The sequence below is a fragment of the Tetrahymena thermophila genome, assembly GCF_000189635.1.
Source record: "Tetrahymena thermophila SB210 genomic scaffold scf_8254401, whole genome shotgun sequence".
Classification (NCBI taxonomy): domain Eukaryota; phylum Ciliophora; class Oligohymenophorea; order Hymenostomatida; family Tetrahymenidae; genus Tetrahymena; species Tetrahymena thermophila.
In genome coordinates this window covers 27,460-43,279 of record NW_002476184.1, presented here as the reverse complement: position 1 = coordinate 43,279, position 15,820 = coordinate 27,460, and the positions used below count along the sequence as shown (strand labels likewise).

At 21.3% G+C, this 15,820-nt stretch overlaps 2 protein-coding genes across 2 annotated transcripts; both read left to right on the top strand. All coding sequences in view use genetic code 6, as the record gives it.

Moving 5' to 3' along the window:
• Nucleotides 1-15: 15 nt before the first annotated feature.
• On the top strand, nucleotides 16-11,588 carry TTHERM_001080402 (transmembrane protein, putative; the record flags this gene model as incomplete). The annotated part of the gene is made up of 17 exons (XM_012799992.1): nucleotides 16-480; nucleotides 1,108-1,895; nucleotides 1,951-2,074; nucleotides 2,264-2,722; nucleotides 2,782-3,273; nucleotides 3,815-4,333; nucleotides 4,401-4,511; nucleotides 4,563-4,684; nucleotides 4,874-4,930; nucleotides 4,987-5,270; nucleotides 5,463-6,160; nucleotides 6,327-8,548; nucleotides 8,608-8,999; nucleotides 9,055-9,547; nucleotides 9,598-10,931; nucleotides 10,993-11,215; nucleotides 11,318-11,588. 17 exons carry the CDS (start codon nucleotides 16-18, stop codon nucleotides 11,586-11,588), a joined length of 9,054 nt encoding a protein of 3,017 aa, XP_012655446.1.
• A 1,624-nt stretch (nucleotides 11,589-13,212) lies between these two features.
• On the top strand, nucleotides 13,213-14,322 carry TTHERM_01080400 (dioxygenase domain protein; the record flags this gene model as incomplete). The annotated part of the gene is made up of 1 exon (XM_001030495.3): nucleotides 13,213-14,322. The coding sequence occupies one exon, from the start codon at nucleotides 13,213-13,215 to the stop codon at nucleotides 14,320-14,322; it is 1,110 nt and encodes a 369-aa protein (XP_001030495.1).
• Nucleotides 14,323-15,820: the final 1,498 nt, after the last annotated feature.

The window sequence follows — 15,820 nt, the reverse complement described above, 5'->3', positions numbered from 1 at the left end:
TTTTTAGAAATAAAGATGAATTTAATAGTTCTACTGAAATTAAAAATAATTTTGATATAATTTATCATTAAAGTAAATGGTATTGGTTGTCCTTATTGGAAAATTGTGACTAAGTAAAATAGTTATAATGTTTAAGAGATGATTTTACTTAAATCCAATCCTTAGAAATTTTAAGAAGACATAGCTGCAGTTGTATTTTATCCTTTTGTAGTAGGAATATTTAATTTCGAAGAAAATTAACAGTATGAAATAATAGAATCTAATGACTCTGCTTAATTATATCAAATAGATAAAGACGATAGAGCTAGTTTAAAAGTATCAATTATTAATACTTTAGATTCGAGAGGAAGAATTATAACTTGGAGCGCAGAAAATGGAGCTTAAGTATAGATTATTCAAATTCCAACTGATATAATAATCAATAAATAGTCATGTTTAAATTCATAGGAAAGGCTAGTAATCACTTGGGATAACAGCATAGTATATAATATTATTTAAATTAAATAAATAAATAAGTTTTAGACTTTTTAAACTTATGCAAATAAAAAATGACAATAAATTTATTAATCAACATTTTTTATTTAAATTTTTAAAGGATAAGTTGTTTAAATAACTCAACAAAAGCGAATTATGATAGTGTCTTTTATTTAAGCAAAATATATAAAGTTTCCTATTAATTTTAAATCCTTTACAAGTTTAAATAAAATTAAAATATTTTTTAAAACTAAAATAAATTTTTGATTTATTTTCATGCAAAATTTTTTTCATAAAATTACTTGAAAATGAATTATTTAAGTAATTAAAATATTAATATATTTTTTATTTCAAATTATTAATGACTTATCAGTGGCATTTTAAAATTTTTACATACCCTACTTTGATTATTTATTAAAACAAAATTAATACTAAGAATAAAGAAAATATCACAAATTATTTTTCTGAAATTTTTAAAATACTTTTTTAAAATTATTTAATTGAAATAATTTTCGAAAGATTCAGAAAGTTTAAAATTGTATAATTAATTTTTTTATTAATTTTTAATAATATTTTTAATATAAAATTATCATAAATAATAATATTATTTTTAATTTATAATGGATAAATTAGTTATCGTTGATCGATTATTCAGATATAAGTTTAAGTATAAAAAGTATCAATCTAACTTAAAATACTTCTTTCCTTAATTGCACAAATGATTAATTAAACAGGAGGTTTTTACTTACAAATGATTTAGGTTAAGTTTTTAGTTATGATATAGAAAATAAAAGTATCTATTTATTGTTTGAATTAAAATAATTTTAAAACTTATAATCATTATATCCAACTTCAAATTAAGTAGCTGTAGCTTTTTAAACATAAAATGGAAATAACTGTATATGCTCTTTTAGAAGCTAAAATATCCAATTCTAATAGTGTATAACTAAATAGATATCTACTGTTTTAACAAGTTTAAGTGAAGATTAAATAATAATAGTAGGTTTTTAGAATTTATTTGAAATCTGGGATATCAAATAAAATTAATTAAATTATAGAGCTGATTTTTAGAATATAAATTGTGATTAAAGAGATGCAAACACAACTGCTATAGCATAGTAAATTGATTTTATGTTTGCCTCAATAAGTAAAAATAATGAGATTGTTTCTATTTCTAATAATTACATTTTTGCTTATTCTATTTAGCTGTAGAAGACTATTGTATTTAAAAATTAAAATTTAGGATTTTATTGGTTATAGGCTTTTATAATTCAAGATAATATCATTTTATCTTCTGATTTATCTGTTTCTAATATTAATAAATTAACATAAAAATTCGTTTATGCTACTTCTTACTTTGGTGGTGGAAGTACTTCTTATGATTATTTTAGTTAAATTGAGATAGATCTTGACTTAAATAGGTATAATTAATTAATAGTTTTCATTTAATTTATTCCATTTCATTATTTAAAAAAGAATAATAATGATTAATGCATCTGGAATATTATATTATTGGTCTTTGATTGATAGCTTAGAAGAAAATTTTTCTATCTAGTAGTTATATGCCAAATCATTTTTTATTGACAAATAAATTAATAAGGTATTAAAAATTTATTTTTATTTAAATTTGAATTTTTAAAACAATCAAAAAGTAAAATAAAATTGTTTTTTATTAATTATTTATTACATAATTTCAATAAGATGCCAAATTAAAATATTTAGTCTTAAAATAAACTATTTTTGATATTTTTCTATTATTAATAATGCTACATATTTTATTTAAAAAAAGCTTATTTAATATCCAAGCACTATAGTATCATAATTCAATAAGATATATATATACTAATATAGAGAAGGAAATTTATTAGATACAATTTCTCTTCCCTTTTCTGATAGCAATCAGACTTTTAAATTGCTTTAAGATCAAGTAAATTGTTATTTGATAGGTTTTATAACTGAAACTTCTTAGTATGTGATTTATAAATTAACTTCTGATAATGATCATTCTCTTATTTTTTTAGGGTAGTTGATTAATAACTCAATAATAGGTGACATAGTTTTGATATAATCAAGCAAATAAATTTTGGTTAATATTTAGTATTGCCTATATTTATTTAATTATATCTATGATAACAGCTTAATAAATTCATAAAATATTCCTATAAAGACATTTAGTGGAATAGCAAATACTTTTTTCTTCAACTATCTATCACAAAATCTGTTAATAGTTTCGGATAATAGTATACAAGTAATTCAATTTATAAAAATTAAATTTAAATTAAAATAACTAAATATAATATAATATAGATTTGTTAATTTAATGGTGTTCAATTTTCTATTTAAAGCGAATTTAGCTATAATACAGGCAATAATAATGGCATATACTAATTAGAGTTATTTGGTATAATTATTTTGAATAGAAGTAATAAAATGTACATCAAAAATTACAATAATTTAGTAGAAAATATAGTTAATTTCTAGAATAATTCTATATTAAAACTTGATATAGACTATGAAAAAGGATTTTTAGTATTGATATTAAATAATTATCAAATAAATGTGGTAAATATTTAATCTGGCTAAATCCAATATAATTTATAAATAGAACAAAAATTAGTATATAGTGTTTAAATATAGTCTGATAAAAATACTTTTTTCATAATTTACTAAAACGGAGATATAATATCCTACGATTATATTTAAAATTTATTTTTAGGTATAATTTATAGTGAATATTCTTAAAATGTAATCTAATTTAATCCATAATACAATCAACTAGTTCAATCTTCTTACAGAAAGGTAAAATTTCTTTTAACTTTTTGTATAAAATGAAATCACTAATTTTAATGAGTTTTACTATGGTATCAAACTTTTATATTCATTACTACTTTCTTATTAATTGAGGATTTTTTGAGATAACCAGAATAAAGAACAGAATTTTTTAGTTTGAATTAAATTAATCCTAAAATCAATAAAAAACTAATGAATATCTTACATTGTATATACATATAATCCTTATTAATTAATTTGACACCCTTTTTTAAAACCATCCTCAAATGTATTATTTTATTTAGATCATTTTATATGATTTAAAAAAAAATATTATTATAAATTCATATAAAGTAAATGAAACATTTCTTTCGTTTTAAAATAATAAGAAAATTTATTTTACTTTTAATTATTACTTACGATAACTTTCACTTTTTATTTGATTAGTTAAAAAAACCTACTTAAACATAATTCAATGTTAATAAATGAGGATTTATAGTATATTTAATCACTAAATAAATATATAAAATAAAATATAATTACTCATGTTATAATATTATAAAAAAATTAGGTTTATACAAGAAGTATGGATAACAAATTTTTAATTAGCCAAATAAATACTTAAAATGCAATAATTAGCTATTATATTGATTAATAGAGTGGATTAACCTTTATTCTAACAAATGAGGTTATTATATTTAACCATGTCTAGTAAAATTATCTTCCACCATTTCCTAAAAGTGTAGATTTATCAAATGCTTACATTATTTTTGCCATACCCTCTTTAAACTATTTGCTTGTAGGGTTTAGTACAAAATAATTTAATTAAATTTTTGTCTATAATTTAAAAACCTATGAATATATTACTCTCCTGAACCATAATGTTACTTAATGTAATAATGTTCTTAATTTTTACTTAGACAATTATTCAAATAGGCTATTCTCGGCATGTTTACATCCTGGTACTATTATAGCTTGGGATATAACTAAAAATTTCTAATTAATAAAAGTTTTAAATTCTATACTTAGCACTTTGTTAATTAGCCAAATAGTCTTTAATCCTCAACTAAATCTTATCATGATATTAGGAGTAAATTTAAATTAATTATTATATTAACTTAAGCTATACTAATTTCATAAATATATAAATCGAACAGTATAGTTGGTGGTCAAAATGTTTAGATTATCAAACTTTATAATTTAAATGCGAAATAGAGGGCATATATGGCAATTTTGACTATTCTCACAATTTATTATTTGCTTGGGATGTATATTTATTTTTTTAGTCATTTTTGATTTATAAAATTTTTAAAAAAAAGCAAAACGGAGATTTTAGAATATTTGACTAGTTTTGTAATATATTTTTTTATTAACCTGCTCACTCAAGCTGGATAAACTAAGCTTTGATTGATGAATAAAATATGCTTTTAACAACTGTTAGGTAAATTTATTCAATACAAAATTTAGTATTTCCACAGTTATTTATTACTAATCGAAATCAAACCATAAAATTAAAACTAAGACAAGGTATTAAATATCAACTAATTTATTAGAAGAATAGCTAATAAATAAATAATTTTTATTTTCAAATCAAATTCATAAATTAAAATAATTTTTTGTAATAATTTAGTGAAGACCTTTTCATAAAAACTTGGAGTTACCAAAACATTATTCAAGTCCAAAAAATGTATGATTAACTTTTACTTTAATAAATGAATTTTTTAAACGATTTAATTTATAAAGGAATCAAATTTAATTAGCTAATCCTTTATCATATGCTTTTCTTGATTATGATAATAAATATATTCTTGCATCTGATTATAATGGTTTTATATATTTCGTATCTTATCCTGATTTAGTACTTTAGAGAACAATTTAAGTTACTTCATAATATATTGATTACATATACTTAGATACTTTTCATAACATGATAATATATGGGAGTTAAGAAGCTAACTCTATAGGTTATTATAATTTAATGGAATATTTAAAAGCAAGTGCATACTCTAAGTCTTTTGCAGATATAGGTAAATAAATTTTATTCATAAAATATTTAGTATAAAAGAATATCAAAATTAATTAACTATCAATAAATTGATAATTTTTTAAAAAATAAATAAAGAAACAGTTATTATTTTTTAATAATTTGGCAAATATTGTATTCTATTAATTAAATTTAATAATTTCTAAATTAAAATAATCTTAAAAATATATTATAGGTATTTTAACTACATTAAATGTTGAAAACGGTATTATTTTTTATGAAGGATAGAATATTGTATAGTTTTGGAATTCTAAAACTAATTAGCTGATATATGGCTTTTATGTGAATAGTAAACATCCATATAATGAAGCATAAGCTTAATTTTAAATTTTAGAGGGTTAAAATAATATTGCATCCTTGATAACAATGTATTAAACTTTATTTTTTAATATTAACACTTTGAGCATCATAAATGTCAAAAACATAACTTGTTAAAGAAATACTCAATTAATATCTTATTTTATATGCTCTTACTTAAATCAAATTAATATCATATACCTTTATGATTATTCACTATATTAAGTTATTTAATTATAGCCTAATTCAATAATTATTTAACTCTAATAAATAAATAAAAATGACTCATTTTTTATCACAACAACTCAAGGTGAAGTTTTCTGCTACTAATTAAATATCAACTAAACAAATCCGCAATTTATATAGAAATTTAATATTAAAGTATTTGAAGAAGCTATTTCTAACTATTATTTCACATAATAGTCTAATAGTACGTTTTTAATAATATTATCAACATTAAATGGAGGATTAGTTAAAATTGAATTATCTTAAGAGCTAAGTATTATAAATTAATAAATAATATCTCAAAGTAAATATAGATCTCATGCTCATATCATTAAACTCTTTAAAAATAATGTAAATTTATTAATTTATATAACTATTTTTTTGGTTTATTTTACTAATAGTAAATTTAAATCTAATATTACAAACATAATCAACTTCAAAAATAATTCTTATTTTATTCAAATATTTATTACATTTTAATTGCTTCTTTAATACATTTTTTCTGTAATTGAATTAGGTATTTATAAAGAGAACTTTAGAATATTCTCTTAATATATATGATATTCAAAACTTCAACTTGATTTAAAGCTTAGATAGTCCTTGTTTAGGATATATTTATAAATTAGAAATATCTGAAGAGTTAGATTATATCTTATAGCATTGCTTAGGAGTATATTAGCTAAATTATTTATCAAATTTTACATTTATAGGCCTAGGAAGATACACAAAAAATATTAGTATAGATATTTATACTCAAGATTAAAACTAAATCATATTTATCAATAAATAATATTTTATTGATTTATATTAGTATGAAATATACATCTATAAGATAGATTTTATAAACTAATTGATTATATAATTAAGTGATTTCTAAATTCTTGGCTATTTTCTTGGGAATGTAGCAAACTATAATATCTATGACACTCCTGAAAATACTTTCATTAACTTGATTCTCTACAGTTCAGATTATTTATCTTAACTATAGCTACCTATTTAGGGTTAAGATACATGTGTAGAGTCTTTCCCTATCAGCCAATTAGCTTAAGTATTATCTTCAATTTAGTGTACGTTTGCATAAATATAAAACTATTGCATAATTAATTCATTAATATTTCAAGTAATCGTAAGTTAAGAAACAGTTATGCTTTCACTGCCTTCGTTTTAATTTTCAAATAATACAATAATAAATATTCAATCTAATGATATTCAAAATTACTAAAATATAATAGTAGATGATAGATTTTTTTCTTCTTTTTCTGGATATAGATAGATAAAATTGTAAAATCTATAAATAAAGCCTATGAGTGAATAAAATTCAATTTTATACTATAAGATTTAAAATATTACTTCTCTTGTGCTCTAAGATATTTACTTAAATAGTTAAATAATTTACACTTTTTAGATAAGTTAGATAAATTCTGTTTTATTTTAAGGTCTCTATATAATTAATCAATCATATATAAGCTCAAATTACATATAAATATTTAATTTTACTGCAATTAATTAGATGGTATTCAACTAAATCAACATACAATAATCTAATTTTTAGTAAACTTGCTTATTTTATTTTTAAGATAATATCAACAATCCTCTGACATCAATATTAATTCAAGATTCAATAATCCATAAGAGTTAATTTTAATTCATTGATGATCAAAGCGATACTGCTCCTATATATATCTCAAATTATTAATCTGTAAAATTTTTAAATTTATCTTTTGATTAAAACAATGGCTCACCTGTTCCTTTAATAAAAAGTTATATTGTAAGCTAATTCTAGATTTTATAAATTAACTTTATTAATAATAATGATATCATGCTATTATTGTATAATAACTATATAAACCATATAAATCAAACGATTTCTAACACATAAAAACTGTTGAAAGATAATACTGTAATATCTAAATTATTTATAATTAATAATACATTCACACAGTACAAATCTCACTCTGTGGTAGAGATAAATAATGATAATTTATTTATTTAAGACAGTTAATTCATTTCCAATAAAGCTATACTAACTTAAACTGTATAATTATTGTAATTTTAAAGTATCAGCTAATAGACTATATCAAATAATATTTTATAAATGAATGAAGGATTCTTAAATCTCTTATTAATACAAGAATCAACATCCACAATATAAAATATAACTATTTCTGATAATAAAATAGCTTAAGCAGTAAAAGTTTTAAACTCTTTCGTTTATCTTTTTAATTCAAAAATTAAAAACAATCTTTCTAAATCTTAAAATGAGTAGATGTCAATAATAACTATTTTAGATAATTCAAATCTTACAATATAAGATTCCTCTTTTGAGTAAAATCAATCAAATTAAGGCGGTTCTCTTTATATTATACAAAGCAATTTGCAAATTTTAAATACATAATTTAATAATGATACAAGCGGAGATTCAGGAGGATCTATTTTTGCATCACAATCAATCTTAGTTATAGATTAGTGTACATTTAATTTATGCAATTCTTAAAATGGTGGATGCATTTATATAAACTAAGGAAATTTATTTCTCAATGCAACTAAATCTTAAAATACTACAGCAAATTTAAATGGAGGATTTCTGTACGCGAACTAAGTTTTATTGCTTAGAGTTAATAATACAAATATGTTAAATTGTAAAGCTAATAATAATGGAGGATCAATTTATTTGCTAAATTCGGGCGGATTTGATAGTTATATAGGGAATTCTAATTTTGAAAATAATATAGCTTTAGGGTAATATATAATTTTATTTTTCAATACAAATTTAAATAAAAAATATTTTATATAAATAGGAGTGGGGGAAGTATTTTACTAGATAACTCATAATTATAATTATTAAATTCAAATTTTACAGCCAATTAAGCTGGAGTAGGAGGAGCAATAAGATACCTAAACCTAAAACCAATATTTTTAGTGAAATAAACAAATTTAATTAAAGATTCTTGCAAAACATACTAGAATAATCAGTGTAAAAGTAATGTTGGTATTGTTTTTGGTAATCATATTACAAGTTACCCATAATATGCATCAATTTTACCTAGCAGAGATTTTGATGTTGATATAAGGCTATATCCTGAAATCAGCTTTAATAATTTTAGAAGTGGATTGAGCAATTTTGATTTTACTATCCAATTTTTAGATGAGCTAAAAACTGATGTGAAACAGATTGACTTCTAAAATAGAGGTAATTTTTTATGATTTTTAGTCATATTTAAATATTTAAATACAATTTAATTTAGATGTAGCAAGCCAATTAAGTTAAGAATTAATATCGGAGATTTCAAATTATAATTGCAAAGTTTACTAATATGAAAATGCAATTTCTTTGTAAAATTAAACAATAAAAATAGAAGGAGCAACTTCAGTTGATTACAAGTATTACAGTTAAAATAAAATAGGATGTGTTATGAATAGTTTTAAAGTAACAGGAATACCATCTAAAAATGCAACTTTGATACTCCAGCTAAATGGAATGAAAACTTTAAATAACTCAAATTAATTTATTGATGTAAATAATATCAAAATAAATATAAACTTTAGAAATTGTCGAATTGGTGAGTTCTATAGCTCTTCATGTCAAAATTGTTCTCTAAAAGAATGTGTTTAATGCATGAACGGTACTTATTCTCTTGTAAATCCTTCAGTAGATTCAAATATTTAATGTAAAAATTGCGATTTACAAAAAGCATAATCATGCTAATTAGATCAAATCATATTGAAATAAAACTATTGGTAAATTAATTAAATTTCATTTCTAAAATTTATTTATTTATTTATAAAAGGAGAAAAAATAAATATTCAGATATTATTTACTAATGTGATGCAGATAGCTAAGTATGTAATGGAGATGAATCAAAAGGATATTGTGCTTAAGGCTATATTGGGGCTTTATGTTAGGCTTGCGATAACTATGGGAGAGTGTGGGGAGAAAGTTATGGTTAGGTAAACTCAATTAATAAAAAGAGCATAGAGTGCATGAAATGCACGTAGCTTCAAAAGAATAGTTTAAAATAAGCTCTTATTTTAATAGCTGTTTTAATATATTTCTTTTTTTTAATGTTGGAGGCATACAATAATAACTGTAAAATATCATAAATAAGAGCGCTAATGTCTCTAGGTATTTTAAATATGGGGATTTCTTCATTCTTATTATAGTCTTAGATCATTACTAAAATATTTATAAACTAATTCTTAATCATAGCAACTATTAAATAAAGTATGGGTATAACTTTTCCTGATTTATTTTTCAGTTTTATTACATTTTCTGAATTTACTTCATAGCCAGTTTTGATGTTTGTTTACTCATTAGACTGCAGCCTAAGCTTATTAAATTAAGATATTCCTATACAATATCTTAGATTTATTTATATTTCTATAGTTTTACCCTTCATTCTGTGTTTATTGATTTATTTACTATCCTAGATATTCATATATATGATTAAAGTGATCAGGCCTTCTTTTTCTTATTACTATTAAGTTGTATATGACAACTCAAATATAATAGTAAGCTCGTTGTTAATATTCATATATCTTGTTTCATAAAATATCTATTAGGCAGGTCTTTAAATTATTTTCTGTTTAGAATTTGATGGTACTTACTATATGAAAAGCTAAATGGATTATTAATGCTATACTTAATAGCACTATTTCTATATATTTTCCTTGGTATTGCCAGTTTTACTTATTATAGTAGTAGTTTACCCTATCTTTATGCTTTATGTACTTTACATTAATAAAAGTAAGCTTTTAGACAAATTCTCTTCTAAAATTGTGAGAAAATATGGATACTTTTTCTCAGGATACAAAAAAAATAGGTGGTGGTGGGAACTAGTAATCACTCAGTATAAATTTATAACATTAATTATTGCAACATATTTAAGCTCATAAGCAATTTAATAGCTACTTTCAATTACATTTATTCAATCGATTTATTGTGCTCTTTAAATTTATTTTAAACCATACGAAGACAATAAAATGAATAAATTAGAGCTAAAATCATGTATAAATACCCTAATGATATTTTGGGTATCTATTTTCAAACTGTATAATTTTGATAACAGCTTCTTAAATGTCATATCTTCTATTTTGTTAGTCTTAGGTTTAAGTTTATTATTTGGTAATTTTCATTTATTTAAACAAATTCAATAATAATTTAAATAATTTTTCAATAATAATAGGTTCTCTTATATTTAGCTTCATAGAAGTTTTAATTAGAAGAAATTTTTATCTATTTAATAAGAATAGGATTTTAAAATGCTTTATAAATTTAATGAAGTATATTATTAAAGGTAAAGGGAAAAATGAAAGATAAAACATAAAAATTTATTTAAAAAGAAATTTTTGGAGCTTATACAACTTGATATATATAGACGATTACAATACTTTTAGAGTTTTTAATAAGTAATACAAATATTAAAATTTAAATTTCTTTTAAAAAAATATTTTTAAATTAATTTCTAATTTATTTTTTTCAAATTTATTATTTACAAAAAATAAAACTAGTTGGAAAAAAGTAAAGAAGCTGCTTCAATATAAGAGATTATCAACTTTATAATTATATAGTATAACTGAAGAATAATCAAAGAAATCTTTTAAATTAAAAACCTTTAGATTTAATTCAAATAATAATAAATCAAATATAAAAAGTCTTTCTAAGCATAATTTATCATCTGATCTTAGAAGTTTTTCTAGGTTACTAAGTAACTACAGTCCATAGTAAAAATAATTAAATTTATTCAACTAAAGTTATTAATAGTAAAAATTACCAAAATGACTTATTTATTATTTTATATATATTTTTTATTTTGTTAAAAATATTTTAAGTTTATATTAATGAATTATATTATTAATTTAGATTATAAAAATAAATTTATATTTTATTTTAAAAATTTAGATTTTATTTACTATTTTTATAGCCTTAATTTAATATTATTTCATTTAATAAATTATCAATTTTTGTTCAATAAATAATAAATTAAAATGAATAAAAAAGGTACTACCATTTCTTAAAGTATTTAAATTGAATTAATCTTATTATTGAAATTTAAATGTAGTTAAAAAATATTTATTTATGTTCAAATATTATAATTGAAATAAATATTAACTTTTTTCAAGATTCAGAAACCTTTCATTATGAATTATAACTTTATTTAACCAAGTTAGTTCTAATAGTTATAAAATGAATTTAATTATCAAAATAATTTAAGGAATAAAAAAATTTTTTTAGGATTAGTAGTATGTTGAAAGATTCTCTTTTTATTTTGAGTCTATCTTACATATATTTTATTTATTTATGGTATTTGATTAAAGATAAATATTTTTAAAGTAATTTTAATATAGTCTAGTGAAAATTTATTAAGCACTCATAAATATTTACTTTAAATTATTACCTATAACTAAAGAATTAATTTTGATTACACTTTTACTCAATGATTTGATGGAAATTTCGAGGATTTTAATCAAATAAAAAAATAAAAAATTTACCATTAATTTGTATATAAAAAAATCTATTTATTGAAATATTAATTACAAATGTCATTTAATTTTAAAAGGAAATACTCATAAAATACTAATTTAAAATTTTTAATATTATTAAAAATTATTAAAATCTTAAATATGTCATTAATTTTATTTGTTTTGGCTATTCTTCTTTTCTTATATAAAAATTAAATTTATATAATTCACATACAATTAATTTATGATAAATAATTGCTTAGATAAATTTGTTTGGTTTGTTCCCCCACTCTAGAGAGTAAAAGAGTAATCAATTTCTTTTGGAAGCTCTAGATAATTTATTAAAGTTAAGGTGGGGGACAATTTTATTCCCAATTTTATTCATTAAAACTGATATAATATGCTTTTTTATTCAAATAAAAGATATGTCCATAAAGGTGATCATTTTTTTGATTATCCAAAACAATTATTTTTATATTGCTGCAATATAATAGATAAGATAGGAACCATATTTATTTGCTTAAATTAAGAATTAAAAAAATAACATACTAATTTAATAAATTAAAATTAATAAATAATAAATGAACATTTGAATTTTCAATTTATATCAGAATTATGATTTTTTGACTAAGAAATGCTTTTGTTCAGAAAATAACAAAAGATATGTTTATATTCCAAAAAAAATAACAAAAAAACAATCTAAATAGACCAGCTTAAGCTAAAAGATAAGCTAAATTAAAGGTTCTATAAATTTGCGATAATTTGACTTTTAGGGAGATATCATATGATGTCATAAAAAATAAATTTTTTACTTTTTTAGCGAGCTTTGCTATAAAAAGTGAGTAGGAATTATCATCATTTTTCATAAATACTTAATAAAAAAAATTTAATATTATTAAAATTGTTATAACAATAATTAATTAGCAAATATAAAAATAATAAAAATGAGCACTGATAACACCACTTCTACTTAAATGTCTGCCCCTAAAGAAATTAAGACTGCTAAGATTGTTGAATTCGACTATGCTGAATTAGTTGATAAGAGCAAGCCACTTTTTGAAAAGATTAAAGATGCTTATGGCCCTGAAGGAGTCGGAATTTGCTTAGTCAGAAACGTTCCAGGTTATGTAGAAGCAAGAAAGAAATTACTTCCTCTTGCCTTTAAGCTTGCTAACTTACCTAAGGAAAGTCTCCAAAAGCTTGTCAAACCTGAATATATGCATGCTATTGGCTGGAGTCATGGTGTTGAATAATTCAAGGGAAAATTCGACTTCTCTAAGGGATCTTTTTACGCTAATCCTGTTTGCGACGTTCCTGATGAGATTAGTGAAGAATAAAAAAAGGATGGTGCTTTTGTTGCTCCTAACTTCTGGCCTAAGGAAGAACTTCCTGAACTTGAATTTGCTTTCAAGGAAATGGGTAAGATTGTTGTTTCCACAGGTTCACTTCTTTCCTACCACATTGATGAATATGTCCATAGCGTCTAACCTACATACAAATAGGGAACTTTAGAAGATATTGTTTCTGGAAGCAAAGCTCATCTTGCTAGATTACTCCATTATTTCCCTTCTAATGAATCTAAAGTAGTAGACGATGACTGGTGTGGATGGCACAATGACCACGGAGCTTTGACTGGTCTTTGCTCTGCTATTTATACTGATGAAAATGGTGAAGTTGTCGATAATTTTTATGATCCCGAAGGTGGACTCTTTGCAAAGAATAGATTTGCTGATTAATAAAGATTAAAAATCCCTCAAGACTGTCTTGCTTTCTAAATTGGCGAAACCTCCTAAATCCTCACAGGTGGTATCCTTGAAGCTACTCCTCACTGCGTTGTTCGTGGACCTAAAGCAATTGGTACAAAAATAAGTAGAAATACTTTTGCTTGTTTCATGCAACCTAACTTTGGTTATCCTTTGCAAGTACCTGAAGGTATGGATCCTAATGGAGCCGTTAACAGAGAAGCTTATTCAGTTCCAGCTCTTAAAAATAGATGGGAAAATGGAATTAGCTACTTAAAATACTCTTTCAATTCATTTGCTGCATATTCTTGATGAATTAATTATTTATAACTAATAACATTCATTTTTATTTATTTGTAATATCTTTCTTTAATTTAGTATCTATTTTGAATAAGCTACTTTGTAAATCTAAAAAATACCTAAACATTATTTTTTTTTACACATATATTCATTATCATTATGTTTTTTAATTAAGATATCAAAAAATCTTATCAAAAATCTCACAAAAGTATTAGAAAAAATAACAAGCATAAAATTAAATGACTTATAAATCCTAAATTCCAAATATTTTATTAAATAGATATTTATGTTAAAAAAATTCATTTCGTTTTACTAAATCAAAAAGCTCAAACTAATTTACTTTTTAAAATCAGATAATCTATCTTAATTAGTTTTTTCTAAAATATTTTCATTAATTTTTCAAAGAAACTATCGAAATTAAGAAAAAAACACTATTTTATTCAACACTTTTTATGCTATCACATCTTGGTTTAATAACTTAATAAAAATTATTTTAAATATTTAAAAATAGTAAATTAAAAATGAAAATTATTTATTAAATAGTTTTTATTTACACAAGATGTTAAACAAAAATTTAATAATTAAATTTAAAAAATTATTGAAAATAATAAGTATATTTAAATGGTTCATAGTATATTCAATTAAAATCTACTTTTAAAAAATCTAGAGTAAAAGTAATTTAAAGTTTAATAAGTATTCGACTTAAGTGATCTTATCAAAATTTGCACAGTAAATAAACTGAAAAAAATAAAATAATAATAAATTAATTATTTAAAACCAAATTTATCAAGTAGTCATATTAGAAAGAGGACAATCTAATATTTTATTAGATAATTAAAACTAAAAAATAAATTTAAGTTTATATGTCAGTTTAGCATTTATCCAAAATGTTTAAAAATAAATACTCAAACTCAATAGTTTTTAAAATAATTTTTATGCAATATTAAAAAATAGTAATTAAGAAAATATAAAAAAAGCAAAATTATAATTATGGGTTTTATAATAATGATCTTCTTTTGTAAAAAACAAACCCTAACTACAATAAATAGGTTACCTTATACCATTTCCTCAACTTAACCATTGAATCAACCTTTCAACTTACCGTAATTCCTCTATACGATTATACGAATCGCGTACGAGGAATAAATATTTTTAGTCAAAATTTAATGAATTCCTCACTAGAGCACTAGAGTATGTAAGATTTAATACGAATCGAGGAATTACGGTTAAATCCTCCATTGAACATTTGGTGAAGTATGTACATAGAATTTTCTAAAAACACAATTTCTTAGCAAAACAATAATTAAAGGTATATTACTTAAACAAATTAATATTTCTAAATTTCCAAAACCGTTAATTTTAAATACAAAAAATTAATTTTTTGGTTAGAATAAAAAATTCGCTTAATAAAACCAACATTCTTTTTCTTTATTAAATTGAAATTTAAAAATTATTAATTAATATTGTTTGATTAAATTTAGAAAGAATAATGAATTTTTAATTAAATAAA